The following is a 21,872-nucleotide window of genomic DNA, read 5'->3' as shown; positions in this document are numbered from 1 at the left end:
AAGCAACTTGATTCAGATGAACTGTTTGTGTGTTATTAAAATTGCCTGACTGTGTTCATAGTTTGGGTTTTTTTCCCTCGTGCAGCCAAAATAGTTTGGGAGCAGTAAGCAATGCTGAATCACAAAGACGACCTGGGTTTAGAAGTACAGGTGATGGAGGGACTCACACAGAAAATTCTCTAGCAACTGTAGACCTGAGAAGTTTCAAGGACAACTTGATGAAGATTATTCAAGCAAACAAAGAAAGATGGAAAGAATTAGCAGCAGAAGGTATGATATGTTAAGGCGGAATGTTTTTATAGGTCACTCCCTAAGATCTTACCTACTTTCATTTTTTAATTTCTATCAACCTGTAAAAATGCATAGCTGTCTTGTATTCATATATTTTATGTCTTAATGTTTGTTTTAGATGCTCCTGTTCTGGTCTCTCAGGAGGTCTAAAGAGGTGTATGTGGTTAGGGGATGAGAGTAAATCTTATAACCTAAAAGTCTCTGTGCTGCACATCTTATCTTTAGAGGTTTGGTTTAGAAATGTGCATTCTTGCACATTTAATTGTAACTGATACTGACATCTGCTTTAAATGCCAGAATCAACAATTCAAAGTAGTGTGTGCTGTCACATTTCTTCAGAAACATGGAAGTTGTACTTTGCTATTAGAAATGCTATTTGTTCCCCACTGTATGAAACAAGATTCAGTATTGCAGGCTTCTTGGGACTATGCTGTAGGCAATTATTTAAATGACCCAGTGGATCTAAAGATTTGGGCAATCACTGCATGCATTAGGCCCAAGCAAGCCAAAAGTGACTCTTCGTTTGCCAGTAGATAGTTAATAAAGCCAAACCTGCATCAAGCATCTCAGTTCACAAACCACACCTGAAAATTGTCTGGAGTTACAGTTACCTGATTGAAATGTTTTGTGCTAATTGTTAAAAAGAATTTATAGCTTCAATTCAGGTTAAGTGAATGACATTCGGGAATATTTTGTCCACAGGCTGTGTTATTTCCTAGCAAGTACCTGGAATATTGCAGCATTACATTTCACTGCTGAGACTGGTCTTGCTGTACATGACCTGATACTGACAGCTGGGAATGATATACTGGAACCCAGGGCCAGCCTTGCTTTTCATCCCATCATCCAAATCAACATCTTTTTTCTCAAAGAGGTGTCAGACAAGACAGAAAAACAGTGCTGAACAGTGATAAAATCTAATTTAGTGCTAAATTGCAAATGAATATTCTCATTAGGAGGATATTAAGAATAAGCTTCCGTACGTCTTTTGTGACAAAGACTTGACAGAGTCAGGTGGAAGGGGCAGCTGAGGAGAGGATTCCATTAATATTGTCCCTTCTTCATGAGAAGCTTTATATAGCCAATTTCTTCCTTTGGTCTTGCCCAACTAATACTGGCTGGTCAAAAGGACAGAACTGCTAATTTGCAGTGGTCAGTAATAATAGAAGACCATCAGAGTGCCCAAGGCCACTTAGCTATAGCCTGCAGAGTTCAAGCAGCCCTGAGCTAGTGACATGAAAGGTCCTTCAGTGTGGAATAATGGAGAACTTATTGTCTGGAAGTTTGCCATTTCCAGTTATATATAACTAACCAGTCTGATTCTGGTACATCATCTTTTTGGCATGTTGTTTAGGAGGTGTACAGTGCTATCAGAGGGCACGGTTTCCCCTTCATTCCTAGTGCTTTGTTGTGCTCTAGAAATTACCAATATATTTAACCCAGTTTTACTGGACTGTTGACAGGCATTGAAAACACAAAGCTACTTTCAGCAAGAGATTTAAAAACTATTTTGGGTAAGATTGCAGTCAATATTAATAGGAGGCCCAGGAAAACGCAAGAAACTCTGGGCATGCTCAGTGCTCTGACAAACAGAGATGTTAGTGTTCAAGACTCCATGGATTTTGTTGAGATTGTGGTTGTCCTAACCTTCTTTTCTTCCATCAACTTGACTAATGAAGCGTGTCTAAGTACTTCCTGAACAGAATTATGGAACTGCAGTAAAACATACATTAGGGAAGCTAATGGGTAAGTGTAAATAGCTGGTGTTGAGGCCAGAGTGTGATGAACAATATTGTCTCTGTGTGATTGTGGCTGAATCTGGTTTTTTGAACCACTCTGTGAGGAAAAGATTTATAGAAATCTGCTGCCATAAAGAGGCTACTTGCAGCAATATCTGTAGTTGCCTGGAGACCTTCAGGGTGCCTGATTAGCCTGTAGAGGAAACCTTGTGAATAATGCAAATACTTTTGAGTACAGATTTATATTTTTTTAGTAAACAGATAGTAAGGGTTTTTTTAATTAACAGCTGAGGAATGAATTATACAAGTGTTGTGGAAGTTATATTTTCCATTCATTTGGAATGGAATATCTGGGTCCACAGCCCATATGTGGGCCCTAAGGACTGCTATAAGAGTTTTTTGCTAAGTAAAAATAGCCTTCTATAGAGCACTTTCTGAGGTAGCACGTAAGTTCCTTGTCACTTAATGGGAGAGGGAGTCTTCCTCAATTGGTCCAGTATATCTGCTTTGAAGCTGTACCCTGCAAAGGCTGAAAATCCTTAATCAGACTGTGCAAAGTGAACATCTAGTAAAGAATAGAAAATATTGCACTACATCCCCCTTCCACTTGAAATTCTTTTCAGATCAACCAAGTTTGACTAAGCTCGTAAGTGAATTACCGGAGCCCTTGAACTTCAGATGATTAGTCCCATCCTGTCTGGATCTCAGGCTGCCTTCTCTGACTCCATGCTTGATGAAAAATCTTTAGTCTGCTTTGGGCATATGAGTGAAGCAGTGTTTTATTCATATGTTAGTAGGACCATATACTGAGAGAAGAGATGTCAGAGATAAATCACTGCCCGGTGAAAGAAGTGCTATCATTGTTCCTAGCTAGATAATTTATGACAAGTCACAAATTGCTGAATGCATTGAGAGGTCACATGTATGAGGACTGTGCCGTGGTAGTAAACAGGCTGGCTGTTAGTGTAGATCTTCAAACACGCTTCCTGAGCTGACTATGACAAACAGAGCTTGTGCTGTTAAAGGAACCATCTGCATTCTTGTCAATGGGCTCTGCAAACACCAGATACTGTTCCCAGTTTAGTTCTCAGGCTCAGGAGAAGTTGTCTCTGTAAAATGTAGTACTACATATGCACAAGGAATACAGAAAGGAACTAGAAACGTTCCAAATAATTTCCCGAGGATGATCTGAACTCACTCCAGCTTCTCACCTTTTCAGGAAGAGATTACTCATGTAGCACAAATTGGGAGGCAGTTCATCAGGAGCAAGGGCTCCCTTAGCAAGGGCTGGAGAATATGGTCTGACTCCTGTGCCAGACAGTCCAGAGGAAAAGACTAATCCTCACTGCCAGTGTTGTTGACAGGGAAGCTTTCCTGGAGATGCTGGAGCTACCTCTCCCTGAAAAGATAGTTGCTGTTAAGACTTGATTCAGAGCAAGCAGCTTGTGCAAGGAACAGCATGCTTTGTTTTTAGAAAGGCCTGTGTTAGTAAGGAAAGAGTTTATCTACCTAGGCAGCTGTTTGAAAGCTTCCTTCTCAGAAGGCTCAGTAAATAGGATGGCTCCACTTTGCTAAAAAGGCCATGTCTTGTATAATTGATGCAGAGGAGCTCAGTACTCTATAGCCTAAGGGTCTTCAACCTTTCACCACTGGAGAATTAGAGGAATGTTTCTCAGGCCTTTCAGGGGATGCTGTTAACAGGGAATTACCATAATGATCAAACATCTGGGATTCTAATTTGAAAGTCTTGATGTTTAATTAATATTCCGAGCCCCAATCACCAGATAATCTTTGTTCAACTCAACACAGTGATAAAGATACTATTCCATCCTGTGCTTTTTTCAACACATACTGTTGATGGCTGCTGCTGTTTGCAATTATTGTAGATGTAGCAAATGGACAGTAAATGTGCTCAGATGTATCTGAGAGGTTCTTTCATTAGAGAAGATGTGTTCTAAGTGGATTTTAAGATCTGAAAGTTATCGACCTACTGAGAAAGCTATAAGAAACACAGAATTTGTGAAGAAACATTTAACTATAATGTAAGATCCTTCACCATGCACTTCTTAGAACGTAATTGTAACACAATTATTTAATATTTAAAAAATACAATGTTTATTCCTTTATTCACGCTTAGTTTGTTCTATAAAAATGTTCCAAAGATTTACTTATGAAGTTGATCTGTGCTTGGCAAGCTTAGGTACTCTTAACAGAATGTAAGGGTATGGACTAGTAATCATGCTTGCTGATTTACATGCTTTAATTTCTTCAGTAGAGATCATTGTAAATAAAGTTACAGGGATAAAAAAATATCATTATTTTCTGTTTATAGTGAACAGAAACAGGCACAGGCAGCTCAGGACACTCAGCTGAGGTCATATAACAACATAGGGGCATGCAGAACAACACACCAAAAAGTCCATCTGCCAACCAAACGGACCCGTCTTCAGGATAATACAACAACAGTTGTATTACAAACTTACTGTTTTCGTTTTATGCTTATGAAACTCTTCTAAAGAATTAAGTGTTACAGAATGTGACCCAAGTTTGCATTATCTCTATGGAAAGACATCAGTGATGAATATGTCCTCAACACTTTTGGCAGTGCACTGGGCTGCATGGCTCAAAAGTGTATGCCTGGGATGACTGACCTCATCAAGGTGGGATGAAAAAGATGTGAGGCTGAATGAGTCTCTCACACTGGCCTCTGCTTAATTTTGATGATAAAAATGTGACAAAATAACAACTATTGCATCTATGGAGTAGAGACCAGCATTTTTTTCCCCCCACAGGCAGCAATTCTGAATAACAAATGTCTCCTCTGAAAGACCTGTGCATGGTACCTGCAGGCCCCCCTCGGGCACTTTCAGTTCTGCATACTTCCAGTCACAATAACCACAGGGTTCAGTTCCATTTTGTCTGAAAGATTTTCTCTGCAGACTCACTAACAAGAGGAGAGTAGCAGCTGCTGAAATGTGAAAATCTGAAAGTGATGATCTGATAGCATGTTAATGTGACTTAGCAGCCGCTAGGAAGGGCGGGCAGTGGGAGGATGTGTGTGACAGTGACAGAAACTGACTGACAGTTTGGCACATGAAATCTACCCTAATGGACGGTTTTAATCTGTTGGAAAAAAATCAATTCAGGAGGCTAAAGAAGTCCCATCTAGTATCGGTGACAGTGATTTTAATTGCGGTGTTAAAATGCTTAGGTCATAAGCAGTTTTTGAGCTAATTCAGAAATGTGTTAAGTGGGAAAAGGAGAATTTTTCAGCATGGTCTGAGTAAGTGCAAGGAGTGGGTTGAGCTAAGAGTAGGAAGGAATGTTTGATATTGGCAATACCTGGTAAATCACAGACTAAGGAATGATAACTGACCTAATAGTGGAATCTGTTTTATATCTCCCTGGAGTACACATCAGAGAGCTGGCCCATCTCTGCACGACAGTCTACATCACTTAAATCACCTTTTCCCTCTAGTAGGCTCACAGCATCATGTCCTTCCCATTCCCTGTCCCAAAAGTTCTAGCACTCAAGCCCCTGAGATTACAAATAAACAGCAAAAGAGAAGTAAAAGGGAGAAGTAGCAACCCTAGGAAACCATAAACTCACACATTATTTTTAACCAAATCCTTTAGTGTAAAGTTTTGATTTAATTAGCTAATTTAGTATTTGCTAATTTTTCTAGATAACATAATGCTATAATATTAAGTGCCACTGGATTACGTGGTTTGCAGTGGTTTTATATACTCCTATAACTGTGATGAAATTTGTGTGAGGAGTTGAAAGTGGAAAGAATCAGTATCTAAATAGCTCAGTGGGTTACTGCAATATTTTCTTGAATTTGAAAATGGCAGATTAGTTGGGGGTAATCATGGCTGTTTGGGAGCTTTTGGACATGTCTTTAAACTTATTTGGTAGTTCCAGAAGCACCAGGATCAGTCCTCTTGTTCTCTGCAAAATTTTGATGCTTTGTCCTGGTCTTTTTGTTTTCTCTTTAAAATGGCTGATGTGAGAACATGTCTTCTAGAAAGGTGTGTTTCCTTCCCGTGTTGTCCTGGTTTCAGTCTTTTGTCACTGTTTTCTGTAAATTTTGTTTTACAGTAAAAAAAAAAAAAAGTAGACAAACCTAGAAATCAAAGTTTGTCATAGTATACACAGAGATTCCATAACATCCAGCAGCATTCTTCATTACAGAGTCCTCAAATAATTTAATTCTGAAGTGAAGATGAACAGCTTTCCTCTCTAACTCAGCTTAAAACTTTCATGTCAACATGTCTGTCTGTAAGGGTAAAGAATTGTAGCTTTTTGTCAATGCAGCCAATGAAAATTGCAATGTGATTCAGCAGATATTTGTTTTACTGGGGTTCACAGTCACTGCCATCAGTTGGTTGGAGATGTCCTGCTTGCATATGGCTTTTGTGTTTTTCCTCTCCATTCCTGCTAGGTCAAAACATGCTCAAGTGATGCAGTTGTTATAACAGGAAGGTAATTCATAAGCCCTGTACTGTGCAGGTCATAGCAGCTGAACACTCTTTTTTGTACCACAGAAAGGTGAGGAAAAGAAAGTTGATGGACAAATGCAAAAGAGAAAATTCCAAAATGTAGCAAAGCTTCCTCACCACTTGGATCACGTCCTGAAACTGTTGCTGCATACATAGGCAGTAACAAACAGGGCTGGTGGGAAGCAGCAGTGCTGTAGTTGATAATACAGACCCTCCAGGGCTTCTGTGGTACATTGGGGGCACCACAGAGTCCTACAGCACGGGACTAGAGATTGAGTCTTGTGACAGTTTTAGTGTTCCATGGACACTTCATTGGACTGAAAGGGATTCAGGGCTCCCACTCACTCCAGCAAACAATAAAAAATAAAGAACTTAAAGAATTCAATTAAATTTTCTGACACTTAAGTGAAAAACAAAACAGAAAACCCATGTGACTTAATGAAAAAAGAGTATAATCTGATGAAGAGAGGAAAGAAGTTGCTTTCACTAGTTAACACATTTTCTGCAAATGCAAAATTACTGAGTACCAGAATTTTTCAGCGATTCTGAAATTTGGCTATTGTCTTATGAGTCCTGCCAGTTTTAACAAAAAAATATTGCATTACAGTTATTTTGCCAACAGCTCAGCCTGAACACAAGGGAAGAAAGACACCACTTCTATCATGTTTATGTGTCATATGCCATTGTTCCTTCTCATAAAGGACTGTGCTTTAAGGCAGGATTTCAGAAAGGGCACAGAAAAGCAGAAGAGAGGGATAAACTTGAGTCACCCCAAACAGACCAGTTAGGTGAAGCCATTTATTTTACAGAGGAATTCACACAAATTTTGCTGAATAACACTTGGATTCTTGTAAAGAAAACAAACCCAACAGCTGAAAAATACATAACCAGGCCTGGCTCCTGTCACTTTTGCCAAGTTAAAGCAGAGAGAGCAAAACCAGTAGCAACAACAACACATACCCTGAGTTCACTGCACTGCACAATGTACTCCTGCCTGCCTTTATCTGAATGGCTGTGATAAACCCTGAGCTCTTCAGTGCCTAACTGACACACCCCAAATCCCCCAAAATTTTCTGAGGGCCAAGATGGGTGGTTGTTTAATCTCTTTACTTTACTAATCTATTTATTGTTATTGAATATTGACAATGTTGCAAATGCCAGATTACCTTGTTCATTTAACACACTCTATTTCCATCTCTGGCTGGTCATGGTAACGTGCCCATAGGGAGGGGGAGCTTGCTCTTCCCAGAAATGCAGTCCAGGGTGAGGGGCAGCAGCCTGGTCCACTGCCCTCAGAGGGTCCTGGCATTTCATGGCTGGCTGGAGGCAGAGACTGCCAGAGTGTTTATTACAATTCTTCCTGCACAGCAGTGGGGGTCAGACATTATGCCAGCTCCATTTCTCTTACACTAGCAGGATTAATTTAGCTGTGCCATGCTTGAATTCTACTTAATTGGTCACTGTCCCAGTCTCAGCCTTATTTAGACTGCTAGATAATTCTGTTTCATCAGAATGATAGGACAGCAGAAATTATAGAAAATTCCAAGTATTATACGCAATACAAAAGTCCTATATAATATAGAGTACAATTATTAGGTGTTTAGAGCAGAAATATGTATTTTTCCAGGACATTTAGCATATTCCACAAGTGGCTGACTGTAAGAATCCAGTGTTTTTCGTCTTTCTGAAAGATGAAAAAGGGGTTAAAGCTGAGTGGAGCAGAGCAAATGAGAACATAGAGTCAGATGTCCATCAGATGAGAGACTTCATACTAAGAAAAGAGAGGGAGGAGCTTAATGGCAGTTGTGACATCATCATAGAGGATTTTGTACTTGAGGCTTCTCAGTCTCAGTCACTCCTACCAGCCACTCGTGGTACTCCTGTAGTCTCACACCAGTTTAAATGCAAAAGGCATAACTTTTAACTAGTATGTTATCAAGTGTATCCTGGTACAGAGATACTCCATTTCAGAGCTCCATCCATCAGTTAGTCCCGAGTTAGAGTTTGGCTCTGGTTTAGGTATTCTTAAACAGACATGTTTGAGATCATCTCAAGGGCAGTCATAGAAATTAGAGACCATTGTGACATAAGTCAAGAACAATCCAGCAGAGTTGTTACGATTAAACTCTTAATCTTCATTTGCCAGTTAAGTTTGCTAAGGAGTGAATGAGAACAATTTTAAGTTTGGATATTCAGGCTTTATGAACTGAAAAGACAGTAGTGGATTTTGCACATATGAACATTCTGAGCTTTCTAATATGAGAATAAAATGGTCAGTCATCCAGTTACACCAAGACACACCTGAGTTCTGGCTAGAATAGTCCTAAAACAACATTCAGCGAGAAAAATACTCTCTTCTTGCTAGCTTTTTGGTGAAAAAGTATCACCAGTGTGAGCTATATTAATATTACAGTTTTATGTGTGCTTATAATTCAGCTTTTCTTGTTTTAACTTGCTGATGCATCTGAGCAGCATGTGAAATATTTTATCTTTGAATTTCCTTGGGTTTTTTTATAAAGCTAAGGAGAAATGCTGCAGTTCTGCCATTTGGAGGCGAATATGGCACATAAATAACTTTCTTAGGGAAAAAAGCCTTATGTAGGTAGGTTGTGTCATGAGTGACAGGTGCTTTAAATAACGTCTCTAGATTGAACATAACTTGCATCAAGTTCCATGTACATATTTCTCAATGGTTTTAGCCCAACCTCTTCTTTGTAAGAGCTGCATTAAAGTCTGTAGAAAAAGACTACCTGTCCAAGTTTCAGAAGATTTAGAATCCAAACCAAGGAAAAAATGGTTTAACAGTTTAGAAAGTGCTCAAATTTTAGTGTTCTTGATTTTTAAAAAAGTATACTAGAAAGTATAAATGACAGAAGAAGGAAATTATTTGACTATTCCATGCTTCTGCACATCACTTGAGGTTTGAAGGTCTTCCCTTCCATCCCATTCCACAGACCAAGTTGTACTTCAGGGGGAACTTTTCTCTGTATTTAGAAAAGTAAGGTGGTGCCAAATGCTGACAGCAATAAAAATGTGCTTACATTCTGGGTTATCTTTCAGTTGTCATGTGCAATCACTTGTGGCCTGGATTTGGACTGGTCACTCACAATCAGAGTTTCCGGGAGATGCCAGTTGAACTCAATAAGTACCTCAATGCTTGGTTTCCTTCCTTAATAATTTCTAACATCCAAAGTTGAAATTTTATGCAATATCATGTAGCTGTTTTATGCCCATGTTGTTCAAACTGCAATGCTTTCACTTTTTAAATTAACAGTATTTGGTATCTTCTATACTAGTGTACAGATTCTAAAATCTAAATTTATGAAATACAGATTATAATAGCAAGACAAATAGGCCCTCCATGAAGACGGCACATTTATTTTTTGTTGGACTCTTCACCTGCCATCACAAGTTTTCCATTCTCTGTTTCTTTTTCATCTAGTTATTCCTGGTGACACCTCTCTGTGCTGTTCTGTTCTTTCTCCTTTACTCTGGGCCATTTCATTTGTACTGTTCTCCAAGTCTCTGCACTAGACCAAGGAGTAGAGCCTTTCATAAACATTATTTTTCCAGTTGCTGCTGCCCCCTGAAGCGCAGTTTCCCCCATATCTGTTCCTTCCTGTTCTGTATGTGCCATTAGCCATAATGGCAGCAGTACTGGACAGCACATGCATAACCCCCTATAGTTTGTTCCAACTTGTGTGAGCTGATGGTTTGGACTTTTCCAGGCTGATAGGCCAATTTCCTTCAGGGCTTCCCCTCAATTCTGATGCCTGCCCCATCCCCAGCGAGGCATTGCTCTCCATGCCCTCTCTCTCTCGCAGACCTGATGGGCTCTGCCCTTCCTAGTCCTGTGGTGGTAAACAGCACTGCAGACGGACATGCCTGCAGCAAGGGGTCCTCCTGCTCCCATCCTTCAGGTTACTGTTGTCTGATGATGCTCCTTGCTCTGTATTATGGCCAAAAAAGAGGTATGTATTAGACATCAACCAGAAAGAGGACTGCTACAGTTCAGCTGCAGTAGTGCAAAGTGCAGTCGGGAGAGAATCTGACCCATATTAACACAGTGGGCATGACCTCATGCAGAAAGTGATGTTCACAGTGGTCCCATGTGCAGCTCAATTTGTCACTACTCTGAAATCAAAAAATTGTGGCATATCCTTCTTATCTAATTCACCTATTTTGTTCCCTCTTTGTAGAAGAACTTGTGAAAAATGTTGGTGAACAGGAAAAAGACCAAAGCAGAAATTCCACAGATGCACAGTTACAGGAAGAGGCAACAAGGATACAAAATGAGAGTAGTCAGGGAAGTGATGGTACATCCTGTCCTCCCAGATCCATCGTTCTACAAGTAGTCTCTTTCGACACTCCTCTGAGTGATGAATCCAGCTCAGAAAAATGCACTAACTCTGATCCGAACCAGAAAGATCTCAGCGATGCCCAGCAAGAGACACAGAATACAGACCCACTGAATGGTAATGCTTCATCACAGAGCACCAGCCAATCTAATGAAGCTGTCCAGGGTGAAGCTGCAGCAGTGTCTGGTATCTCCCTGTCAAATATCAACAGCAATGTAAAATATTGAAATAAACTGTTGTATAAACCACCAGCACAGGACAGTTTCTTCAGGCCTGTGTAAAAGTGGTAGTGTCCTAAAACATCAAATAGAAGCATATAATCAAATATCAACTTCCTGATATCAGCTATTTGGTATCTACTAGAAAATTCTTTAGAGAATATATTTTAGTTGAACTTGAAGAATGATTCCAGAATAATTCAAAGATATGTATTTACAATTAAATAGCTGTTTGTTACTGGAGAATAAGGTAAACTTTCAAAACAGAACTATCTAGCACTTTCTTTTTGAATAAGTAATTACACTATTAATATTTATTCCCCTTAGTTTGGGCACCTAATATGATTGTTATTTTGTAAACCACATCCTTTGTACCAAAGGTCGTGTGAATTTAAGAGTTAAGTTCAAGTAGATGGAATTTGCCAACTGTAGAAGTCATGGGACTGTGTCATTCTCTTAATCAGGAAGATCAGTCTCTCAACTGTAGCTGCAAGACAAGTGGAGAAGCCAGAAAATCTCTAAAATGTCAGAATATGTTATTGGAGTGTAAGTATTTTATCACAAGATGACCATGTCTAGTATCTGGTGATTGCAACACAGTATCAAGGGCAACATGCCCAAGCAATGAGGAATAGATGTTACCAAGGGAAGAGAAAGACGCTGTGCATCTTCGTTTTATTTTCTGAGTTTGCTTATAGTTAGAATAATCTTTGAGGCATGAGTGTAATAAGAATAATCAAGGCATATAATGACACTTCTTTTCCTCGCTTTTACTTAAAATGCGAAACTCATTAATGCTTTAATGACAGCAAGCCTTGCAATACTGTGCCAGAAGTATGGCATTGTCTGAGCAGCAACCTTGAAGTGCTTATAATGCTTAGCTTAGACATGAGTATATGACTTGGCATATTTCTCAAAAAGCCTTTTTATGGAGAACTCCCACTTACTCTAGATTTCCGCATTCCGCGGCTCCATGCTTTTATTGTTGACAGGTTTTTTTCCATCAGAAATAACAGATGGTTAATTTAGGGCCCTAAATCAAAATATTTACACTAAAACTATTTTCACAGCATTTGAAGTTGTCTAATAACTGACATTTTATCTTTTGACATGTATTTTTTACACCAGGTTCGTATTAAAGCTTGACTTACAATTAAAGTGCCTTAGAGAAGTTCCCCATCTCCTGGATGAGGAATGCAGTAGGAAAAGCTGAACCTTTCACCTTTCAGACTCTGCAGAAGGCAGTTGTGGTGTAGCTGTACTTGTGGGTCTTTAGATGGCTGACCAACAAAAATGATGTTTGAGAGGTCAGATACAACTCAGCAGGCAGTTAGTTCATTCTGTTGCCTTGTCAGTCTTTACATTCCACCTTTCCAATGAGAACAGAGATTTCTTATTTTAGAAAATGCTAATCTCATTTGTTTTCTGAGGCAGGAAATTTTCTAGAGAATGCATTGTACCTTAAAACTTCAAACTGCAAAATTTATGAAATGGGTAAGAAGCTATTAAATTTTTAACAGTGTATTTGCACCTCTGTTGATATCCAGGGGATCCAGACAGGACTCTTTTAACCAAATTAAGACATTTTCAATGGAATGCTGCTTCAAGGAAGCAGAAGGTAGCAAGCACATGACCTTACATTTTTCCCCTGTTTCACATCTTAAACTTGAGTACTCTAAGAGATACCATACCTCTATCAGGACATTATCTCTACTTCTGTAGTTTCTGTACTGAGGATGGGGGGTAAAAGGCTAAGGTGATGTCCAGAGTGCTTGCTGGCTCCTGGGGTGGAGAAGTGAGCACCTGCAGGTGCTAGGGCTAGGAGGGTAAGATAGAAAGGAAGAAGAAAAGCAACATGGTTATTCAGGTTGGAATTTCATGTTAGCTGTCATTGTTCTGTGTTTTATGAAAAGCAGAAAATCCAGTTAAGTTTTCTGTGAGTGATGCAGTTATAACAGTTGTGAACACAGGAAGATGATGTGTGTGCATTCCTGGGAACTGTCAATGAATGTTTGGATGTGCTATGATGAGGGGGTTCCCCATTTAAAAATAATTTAAAAGGGGCCATTTTCCACTCATTGTATTGCATCTCTTTCTAGGTGTAGTTCTTGTAGACCATCACATTTTAGTGACAGGAATAGCTCTGCCCTGGGTTGTGGTTGGTGCAAAGGGAGGACTGGAGGGTCCCTGTCACAACCACTGCAGTTGAGACTGAATGTTGTTTTTCCACACAATACCTTTTTTTCCTTTCCATCATCTCACTTTCATTTAATTGAATGGTACAAGATTAAATGAAACTCTTATAAGGTGATTTTTTTCAAGCGATGATTTTCGTTTTCTCCTGAGTGATTTATTAATTAGAACATTAATTTAAAAAACTGCTTATGTTTAATTAAACAACTCCACATTTAAATGATTTATAAATGTTAATTGGCAAACTTAACTTCTCACTCGTAATGATAGCCATATTAATCCTAAATATCAAAATGCAAGGGAGATAATAAATCCGTGATAGAACAGATTGCCAGTAGCTTCACTCTATATGACAGGAGAGGACTGCCCAGTCCCATCGCGTGTGCAGCACATTCAACGTCACCGGCAGTCAGTAAGTGAGAGCCTCTGGAGGATAACCAGGTTAAGCAGCAGTGGGCAGATCCACAACAACAACATGCCAGCTTGATTTATGGTGGTGCAGGTGGCATCAGGGGATCATCTGTGCCATGCAAATGCTTGGTGACCGCCCAGTGCTGCGGTGGCCCCGTGGAGCTCAGCGAGTGTGGAGCCCTCTGCACCCGAGCAGAGCGGGAGCAGATTGCTGTTCTGCTGCTTCCTTAATGCTCCCTGGGTAAACCAGGATTCAGGGACTTAGGGAAGGCATCCATGTTCATGCATGGAATAAGGATGGAGAGAAAGTTAGAATAAAAAAGGAAATAATGTGTTTATAAAAAAGGTAAGGTTTATAAGATAACAGCCATTCGCAACCACATTTTTTATCACATAAAAAATCTGATGCACAGAGAAGAAGAAAGCTATATATGTCTTAGAAGTTAGTGTTTAGTGTTTTGAAATTTATACCACAATGTAAGAAAGAAATTAAGCTGTTAGAGACCGCCCAGAGGAGGGCACAGGATGGTGAAGGGTTTGGAGCGGAAGGTGCATGAGGAGCAGCTGAGGTCACTTGGTCTGTTCAGCCTGGAGAAGAGGAGACTGAGGGGAGACCTCACTGCAGTCACAACTTCCTCGTGAGGGGAAGAGGAGGGGCAAGCACTGATCTCTTCTCTATGGTGACCAGTGGTAGGATCCGAGGGCCTGAAGTTGTGCTGGGGGCGTTTAGGTTGGATATTAGCAAAAGGATCTTCTCCCAGAGGATGGTTGGGTGCCAGAACAGGCTGCCCAGGGCAGTGGTCAGAGCACCAAGCCTGACAGAGTTCAAGAAGCATTTGGATGAGGCTTTCAGGTACATGATGTGATTCTTGGGGATGATGCTGGGCAGGGCCGGGAGCTGGACTCGTTGATCCTTTCAACTCAGCATATTCCATAACTCTGTGAATTGTTTTGTTTTAAGCAAACCACAAACTCAAATGTCAAGTATAAAATTTAATTTAAATATTTAATTTAAATATTTAGATAAATAGCTTTTACTTTCATACACCTTCCCACCCCCTTTTTTGTTTTTTTGGATAATAATGCTAATAAAGTTTTGCTAAACCCCTCCAAAAAGAGCCACAGGCTGAAAGATCTGTAGACATCCTTGTTCTAATTAATGTTATTCCGATTTTGAGACTTTAAAAGCCTTTGAAGTATTGGTTGACTGTATTCCACCTACATTAAATTTATGCAAAATAAGGGATCATGTAGGATGCTGCTTGGGGAATATGACCGATCTGCTTGTGGCTGCATTACAGAGTGGGCAGCACACACTGCCACAATTTAAGGTAGTGAAGCAGGAAGAAGGGTGAAATCAGTAGCAATTCTTACTTGTTTACAATGAAGCCATGGTAGATTCATAGGTATTAATTTTCTTCTTTTCTCATGTTTGTTCTCTTGAGTTTTCTTTCCTCTCTTCTTGTTCTCTTTTCTAAACTGTCCATCATCCATTCAACTTGCCATCATCTTCCAATTTTCCTTTCAGATCACGCATCATCTGCTTTCTCTTTCAGCTACTTCTACCTTTGTTTTTTGGCTTTCAAAAATATTCCCCTCTCTATTTTTATAACTTTTATGCTTCTCCCAGGTAATCCTTCCCACTTTTGAGACTACTATGCTTTTCCTTTTTGACATTTTCTGTTCAGCGTTCTTACTGGTGGATCAACTGGATAAAACTGAGAAGTCACTATATGTAGTTAGTAAATAACACCGTGACTTTGCTACATTCTACCCTGCCTACCATCTCAGTGTAAAATTTCCTCAGCTGTACTCATTCAAAGCAACTGAAGGAATGGTTTAAGCAACAGCTTGATTCTATGATTGTCGATTTGAGATTCATGTTGTATCACTTAGTTTGAAAGCTGCTTGTGTTACTCCATGTCATTGCTCCTATCTGATTGAATTAATTGAATTCTTAGAACCTGACACTGGCATCTTTCATTATCTGGGAGAAACTTACTCTGATTTGAAAGCCTACAGAAAAGGGGATTTAAACAGCACTTTTCCACAGAGGGTGAATTTTGACTTTCACTAAACTGGAAGAAAAAAATGAACCAAAACCAAACCCCCTTGTAAAAGTCTTCATAGTTTTGTTTCATGCTGTGATCTATTGCTTTCATCCTATCTTTTGCCCTGTGGATAAACCATAATGATTATTTAATTTGAGCTGATGCTTATTCTGGTGAGAAAGCAATTAAAGAAAGCAGTGACTGAAACCTCATTTTAACCTTAAAACATCTTGAGGAACTAGATTCTGTCTGTCTATGGCTGTGCAGATTCTCTTGATTTGGTTAACTTCCTCATTCAGGTTCCCAACCACATTTTTTTATCTTCCAGGTGAGCCTAAATACTGTAAGACATCAGAAGATATTGTAAAAGCCACGGAGCAGACAGAAGCACTGGTACAGAACTAGATTTGCTATTTTTTAAAAGCTTCTGACATTTCAGGCAGGACAGGTAATTTGGTAATTTCTTTCTTCCAATGGGGAGTGTTTTATACCATAAAGGCTGACTTAGTGCTATTCTTAACCTCTTTGTTCCATCCCAGTTGTGCTTATATTAGAAAATTTTGCAATGGGGACACGGTATACCCCACTTTCAATGTTATCTTTAAAAAATTCAATATAAAGAAGGGAAACACAGTACTTTTTAATATCTGAATCCTTAGTGTCAGACTAAATTATCATGCTATAAATCATCCTCAATTCAGGTATATGAAATATTGGAAGTAGTAGTAGTATCAGAAATCTTTTGTTTATGAATTTTCATTTGACCTCTATTGCAGGAGAGAAGAACTCTAGCTGTTCCTACCTCGTGATCTCAGAGGCTGTTATCTGTCAACTTGTTCTTGGATCATCCTATTTCTGTGGAGAGTGATTGAACAAAATGTTCAAAAATGTAAAATGTAAAAACCCTGAGCTGGTAACTCAAGGCACTTAAAAACTCGCAAGATTTCAGTTGTTTTTGTGTTGCTATTTCCTCTTCTATTCTGCTTTTCCTAAACTAGCCAAAATAATTTCTTCAGCCAAAGTTGGACCTTGCTTTGTTGCATCACTGGTACCAGACATTTCCAGTTAATCACGAGATGTGTGCAAACATGATGTTTGTCATCTGCCTGGGATTGCTGTTACATGTCACTGCTGCTGGCATCCAATGAAAATGGAAAATCAAAATGAAATGTGTTCCTAGATACTTGTTCATGCAATCATGCTGCATGCACCATAAAAGTCCTACTTGTTAGCTTCCTTAAAATATCTGGAAATAAATGTTTGTAGACTGTACAGGGAAGTTGTAGAGTTACACTGACCAGCCTGCACAAATGAAGATTCTTCCCCACTGCAGTGGCTGCCATATGGACAGAACTGGTGTTGAACAAATCAGTATTTGAAATATCTCTTTAAAATTAATTGAACAGCATCTGGTGTTAAAGATTAAAACATTCTGAATCCTGTAATATTTTGAAAAACATCAGCACTGGTGTCAGCCCTACCATGAAACTGGTGCTTATCATTTTGTAGGATGGAAGAGACAGCAACAGAAATACATGAAAAGTGTTTCACTTCAGCAAAATGCTGTGTTGCCTCTCAGACAGAATTGGAAGGTGACACTGAGGCCTTATGTCATGGTTTATCTCAAATGCAAAGGTGACAACATGCATCCTGCAAAATCTTTGCTAGAGTTTGTTTCTTTTTGAGGGGCAGCAAAAACAGAGCACACAGGCAGTTATCTCTGCAAGAAGCCTCAGAATGAGCCCTCCAGCCCAAACTGTGCCCGTAAAGAAACTCCATTTTCATCTCTTCTTCCCTCGAGCTGCACATGACCCCTCCTGACTTGTCTGGGTGTCCTACATGGCTGCAGCCAACCTCATTTCCCTCTGCTGGAACCTGCCAGGAAACTTCCAGGCTCCCCTTCAGGTTGTAGGCACTCAGGTGGCCGGGGTCACTGCACTCCCAGTTCCCCAGTTCTCCTGTTTGGACCCTGTGGTTATTACCTCACTGAACAAAAAGTCTTTCTAATCAGCCATGGTCTGCTCTGAAGGGGACTCATGGAGGCAGTGGCACTCCCCTCTGTGCCAAGTGTGGTTGAGACCTGTGTGCTGTTCATCTGCTGCTTCAGGGATCCAGCCAGTGCTCAGCAGGCATCAGGCTCCACCTCAATAAGGGCACGCTTTGTCCAACTGAAGAAGGAATCATAAAACATAAAACCTTCACTGAGGGACCCTTACATGTCCATACCTGTTGACTGTCTCTTTTCTGACAGCAGAGCAGTCAAAATTGAGCTGGGAACAGTGTAAGCTCTGAGCCCTGGGACAAGGGCATGCCAAAAGGTGGAATTCCTGTCTTTGAATATGTAAGCCATATATGTGCTATGCATAAGGAATGTGCATAGTTTTAACTTAAGAAATGTTTGTGCATATAGGATGTAAAAAATACATTTAAGTTGTTTTGTGTATCTGGTCCAAGGCTTGTATTTAGCATGGACAAACTTCTGTACAGTGCCGTTAACGAATGAAATGTTAACAGATGAAATTGTATCATAGATGTTATAATGCAATCAATATTTTTTGCTAAGAGCTAAGAATTTATATATTCTCTGCTAGTGTTTGAGCAAATCATTAGTCGCCTGGACCACTCTGTGCACCTTTGCATCCTTTTTGGGAATGCTGGACTCTTTTTTTTCCTTTTTAATAAAATGTAAACCATCTTATGGCTTCTTATTGTCCTTATGACAAGAGAAGAAATTTAATGGTCATATAAGACTTTTTTTAAATTGTAAATTGCCACATGCTGTGGCAGTGGAAAATCTTTTTGATTAAGATCTGAGAAGTCAGAACCTTAGGTAAGTTGATCATCTATAGTTCCCACCAAATTTGAAAAGAACAAAAGACCACTACTATCTTTAAAAACTAGGCCAGTTATATATTTTTTACTGACTGTTTTTCAACATGGTAATTTATGACTCAATGAGACTGAAAGTCTGAAGCAATCAGAATTTAATCTTTATATTGTATTTTCAATTTCAGACTTTTACCATAGCTGAAGTTTTTTTCTGTGTCTCTATCCTGTTGAGATTTGTTACTCTGCAAAATTTTTTGCTTGGAAATACAAGCAGAAAATATAACAGATTCTGCAGAGAACTTGAAGCATCCTGTGGGGGGCTCAGTGTCCTGTTGATACAGTGAGCACCAAGATCTCCCACTAGAGAAGCTAGAAGGAGCTCCTGGTCTCACAGGAGGCACTCATTGCCTGCAGATCTTATTCATTAGTATAGAAGAGTGATTTTTCTATAAATAATCCTATTTGCTCATTTGTATTCAGTTTTTATCACTGTGGTAGATGTTACTGAAATACAAGAAGAGTCCTTAGTTTTTTGTTAATGCCAGCTGATTCTTTCTTCCTTCCTTTATCCTTAGCAAGATTTTGCCTGGACATGACCCAAAGTTTGGTGTGTTGTTTGGATGAGGAGAAATTTTCTTTGATGGAGAACACTGATAGCGGCAACATGTGTTAGATAAGGCTTTGAGCTGGGTGAAATTTGGGTTCATATGGCAGAAAGGCTTCTTGAGAACTTCTTGAACAGTAGTTTATCTCTGAAACCTGTAAAGCTGCGCTGCCAAAACACTGCATGGGGCCCTGAGAAATGGTGTTTGCATCTGCGTCTCTCCCACAGCATTCTGGGCATGTACCCTGCATCGAGCACACTGAGGAGCTGTAGCTATAAATGAGCCCTCAAGAGTTTTATTTTGTACTTTTATCTTGAGATATATGACAGATATATTATGTAATATTGTTATGGGTTATGATCTAGCCAGTATTTTTTTAATTTAATTTTCAAGAAGGCAATCTACGACTGTGTGTTTTTATTCTGCTGTATTTGTCCATATTTCCTATGATGATATTCCCAAATAAATTTGATTTGAGGGCAAGGATTGTGAAGCTCCTGAGTGTTAGTTACAAATTTGATTTCCTGGAGCATTTTTGCTCAATTGTGTATGATTGTCTTTGAGAAGTGACAGTGCATATATGGTTGTTTCCAACCCTTCCACCTGTTTGGGATGCCACATTTTCCACTACTGTCCCAGTTTGCCATACAAACTCACATCCTCATAGCACACTTGAAAACAATTTCTTTAAGTGAGTCTTGCCTTCTTAGCCTTTGTGGCTAAAATAGCCCTCAGATGAAGGAAAACATAACCAATAAAACATTTTTTACACAAAAAATTTTCTTACTGTGGTTGAAATTGAAGGAGCCATGGGGACTGTACTTGTTAGCAACAATTCTTCAGGAAGGATACGACTTTGAGAGATGCCTCCATGGCATGGTGTAAATTTTATAATCCAAGTTCAGTGTAAATGGAATTAAACAGGGCCCCTTTCTACTTGGATTGAAAATGAATGGAAAGACTCCCATAGATTCAAACATGTATCAAATCCTAACTAGCTACATGATGAAAATAAATCAAGACAACTACTTTATACCACATTCTTTGCAGTTCCTCTTTTCCAGGTGCTATATGAGCTACATGCACAAAGGATCTTCTTCTTGTAGAGATGCCAGAAGTCAAACAAGCCACTACTGTAATGAAAATAATTTCAAATTAACGAATCAAGCTCACTAGTGGAAAGTGTCTAAAATGTGTCTTTTTCACAGACTATACAGCTATTGTATGAGAAAGAGGAACATGTAAGTATGACTAGCATTCCTCAGCAGCAGCTTAGAGATTTCTGTGTACAGCAGTTTAGCAGACAAAAGTTTGTCTGAGAGGGGAGTGCAACCCTTTTCAAAAATCGCATCCTTGAAAAACAGTATGGAAAAATGAGTGGAAATTATTTTATTGCTATGAGTAGAAGCAACTGTCCTCTGTCAAACACTATGCAAACATTTAGGCTACTTCCCTGGAATAATTTTACTTTCCTGGTCATTTAAGTATTTAATGGGTTTCCAGAGACTCCTTTTCCATGTCCCAGGGCAAACATTCAGAAGTTTTATCAAACTGTGAACGTCTAAGTTTTCCCCTGGGAACAAAGAAGCAAGTCATAACCACAGAGTTATAAATGGAAAAAATCTCATAAAAAAAGGGACTTTAACTGTTTTGGGCTGAACTTTCCTGCAAAATACTTTCTTTGTGCTTAGGCAAGTCCTTAGCTTATGACCTTTGTGTGGAGAATTGTTGGGGAACTTTACATTAGCTGAGTTGGGACAGATAATAGCTTAACAAAATAAGCTATTCTGACAGATTACATAGGATATGAACTTTAGAGCTGTTGAGTTTTATGCATTTGCAACATCCTGTATAGGTCATTATTACAAACCTGAAGTAACATAAAGTAGCTAAATAAGGTGGTCAAAATCAAAATGGTACAATCTTGGCTACAAGATGGAATAGTTAAGCAGAATAGAAGTTTCTTCACTTTTATTTGGACTGTAGTTATAAAGCCATCTCATCACCACATAGGACCTAATACTGATGCACCTACAAGCAACACTCCTGAACCTGCAAAAAGGACTGTGGGACTTGTATCATAACACCATGAATAAACGTCAAGTTACATGAAAGTATCGGCTAATTGTATAAAGCTGATATGATTATCTGAATAAAAATTCAATGAGCCAAAGGGCCAAATTCACCTATGATGCATTTCCGTGAAAGCCAAGAGAGATGATGTCATTACACCAGAAATTAATTTGTTAATTGGATAGTAATTGGTTCTCTCTTGCTTTCTCTGTATTCAGCTGGCTTACAGATTTTTTTTTTTCCCTGCAGTGCAGGGTACTCAGGGTCTAACGGCTCTGTACAAAGCACGTGTTTAACTTCAGGCCACCTTGAATGCTTTTATTGAAATTGTGCTTCCTTTTCTCTGAGGCTGCTCAAGTTTGAGAGAGAACTGTATTCTACTTACCAGTCAGAAATGAACATTCACCTTTATTGTTTGGGGTTCATCAGTAGTTCACAACTGGAATTAATGGCAGCATATTTGTGTCAAACTTTTTAATATAATGCATAATGCATCTTTGTTTTAGAGTTCCCACCTAGGGAAGACCCCTATTCTGCTAGGCACAAGGTGGTTTGGGGTAGGGCAGAACTGTGACTGCAGCCAGAGTAGTTCTGGAGGACA

The 21,872-nt window shown here is 39.3% G+C and overlaps 1 protein-coding gene across 7 annotated transcripts in view; it reads left to right on the top strand.

Annotated features, from left to right (window-relative positions):
• The window catches only part of PDE1A (phosphodiesterase 1A), a 179,202-nt gene extending 159,518 nt beyond the window's left edge, over positions 1-19,684 (top strand). For 6 of the 7 annotated variants that reach the window (XM_042040479.1, XM_042040480.1, XM_042040478.1 and 3 more), the window contains 4 exons: positions 86-270; positions 10,733-11,008; positions 16,093-16,212; positions 16,541-19,684. In XM_042040479.1, coding sequence (XP_041896413.1) covers positions 86-270; positions 10,733-11,008; positions 16,093-16,169 — 538 coding nt within the window. In that variant the 3' untranslated portion in view covers positions 16,170-16,212; positions 16,541-19,684. The remainder of the gene's footprint in view (positions 1-85; positions 271-10,732; positions 11,009-16,092; positions 16,213-16,540) is intronic. The other variant, XM_042040484.1, reaches the window with a different exon arrangement.
• Positions 19,685-21,872: the final 2,188 nt, after the last annotated feature.

The sequence above is a fragment of the Corvus kubaryi genome, unplaced genomic scaffold, assembly GCF_017639235.1.
Source record: "Corvus kubaryi isolate FWS band 111438036 unplaced genomic scaffold, C.kubaryi_AGA036_p1.0 37396, whole genome shotgun sequence".
In the NCBI taxonomy this organism is placed as follows: Eukaryota; Metazoa; Chordata; class Aves; order Passeriformes; family Corvidae; genus Corvus; species Corvus kubaryi.
Note: the sequence above shows the minus strand (reverse complement) of the source record. Positions and strands in the feature narration are given on the sequence as shown.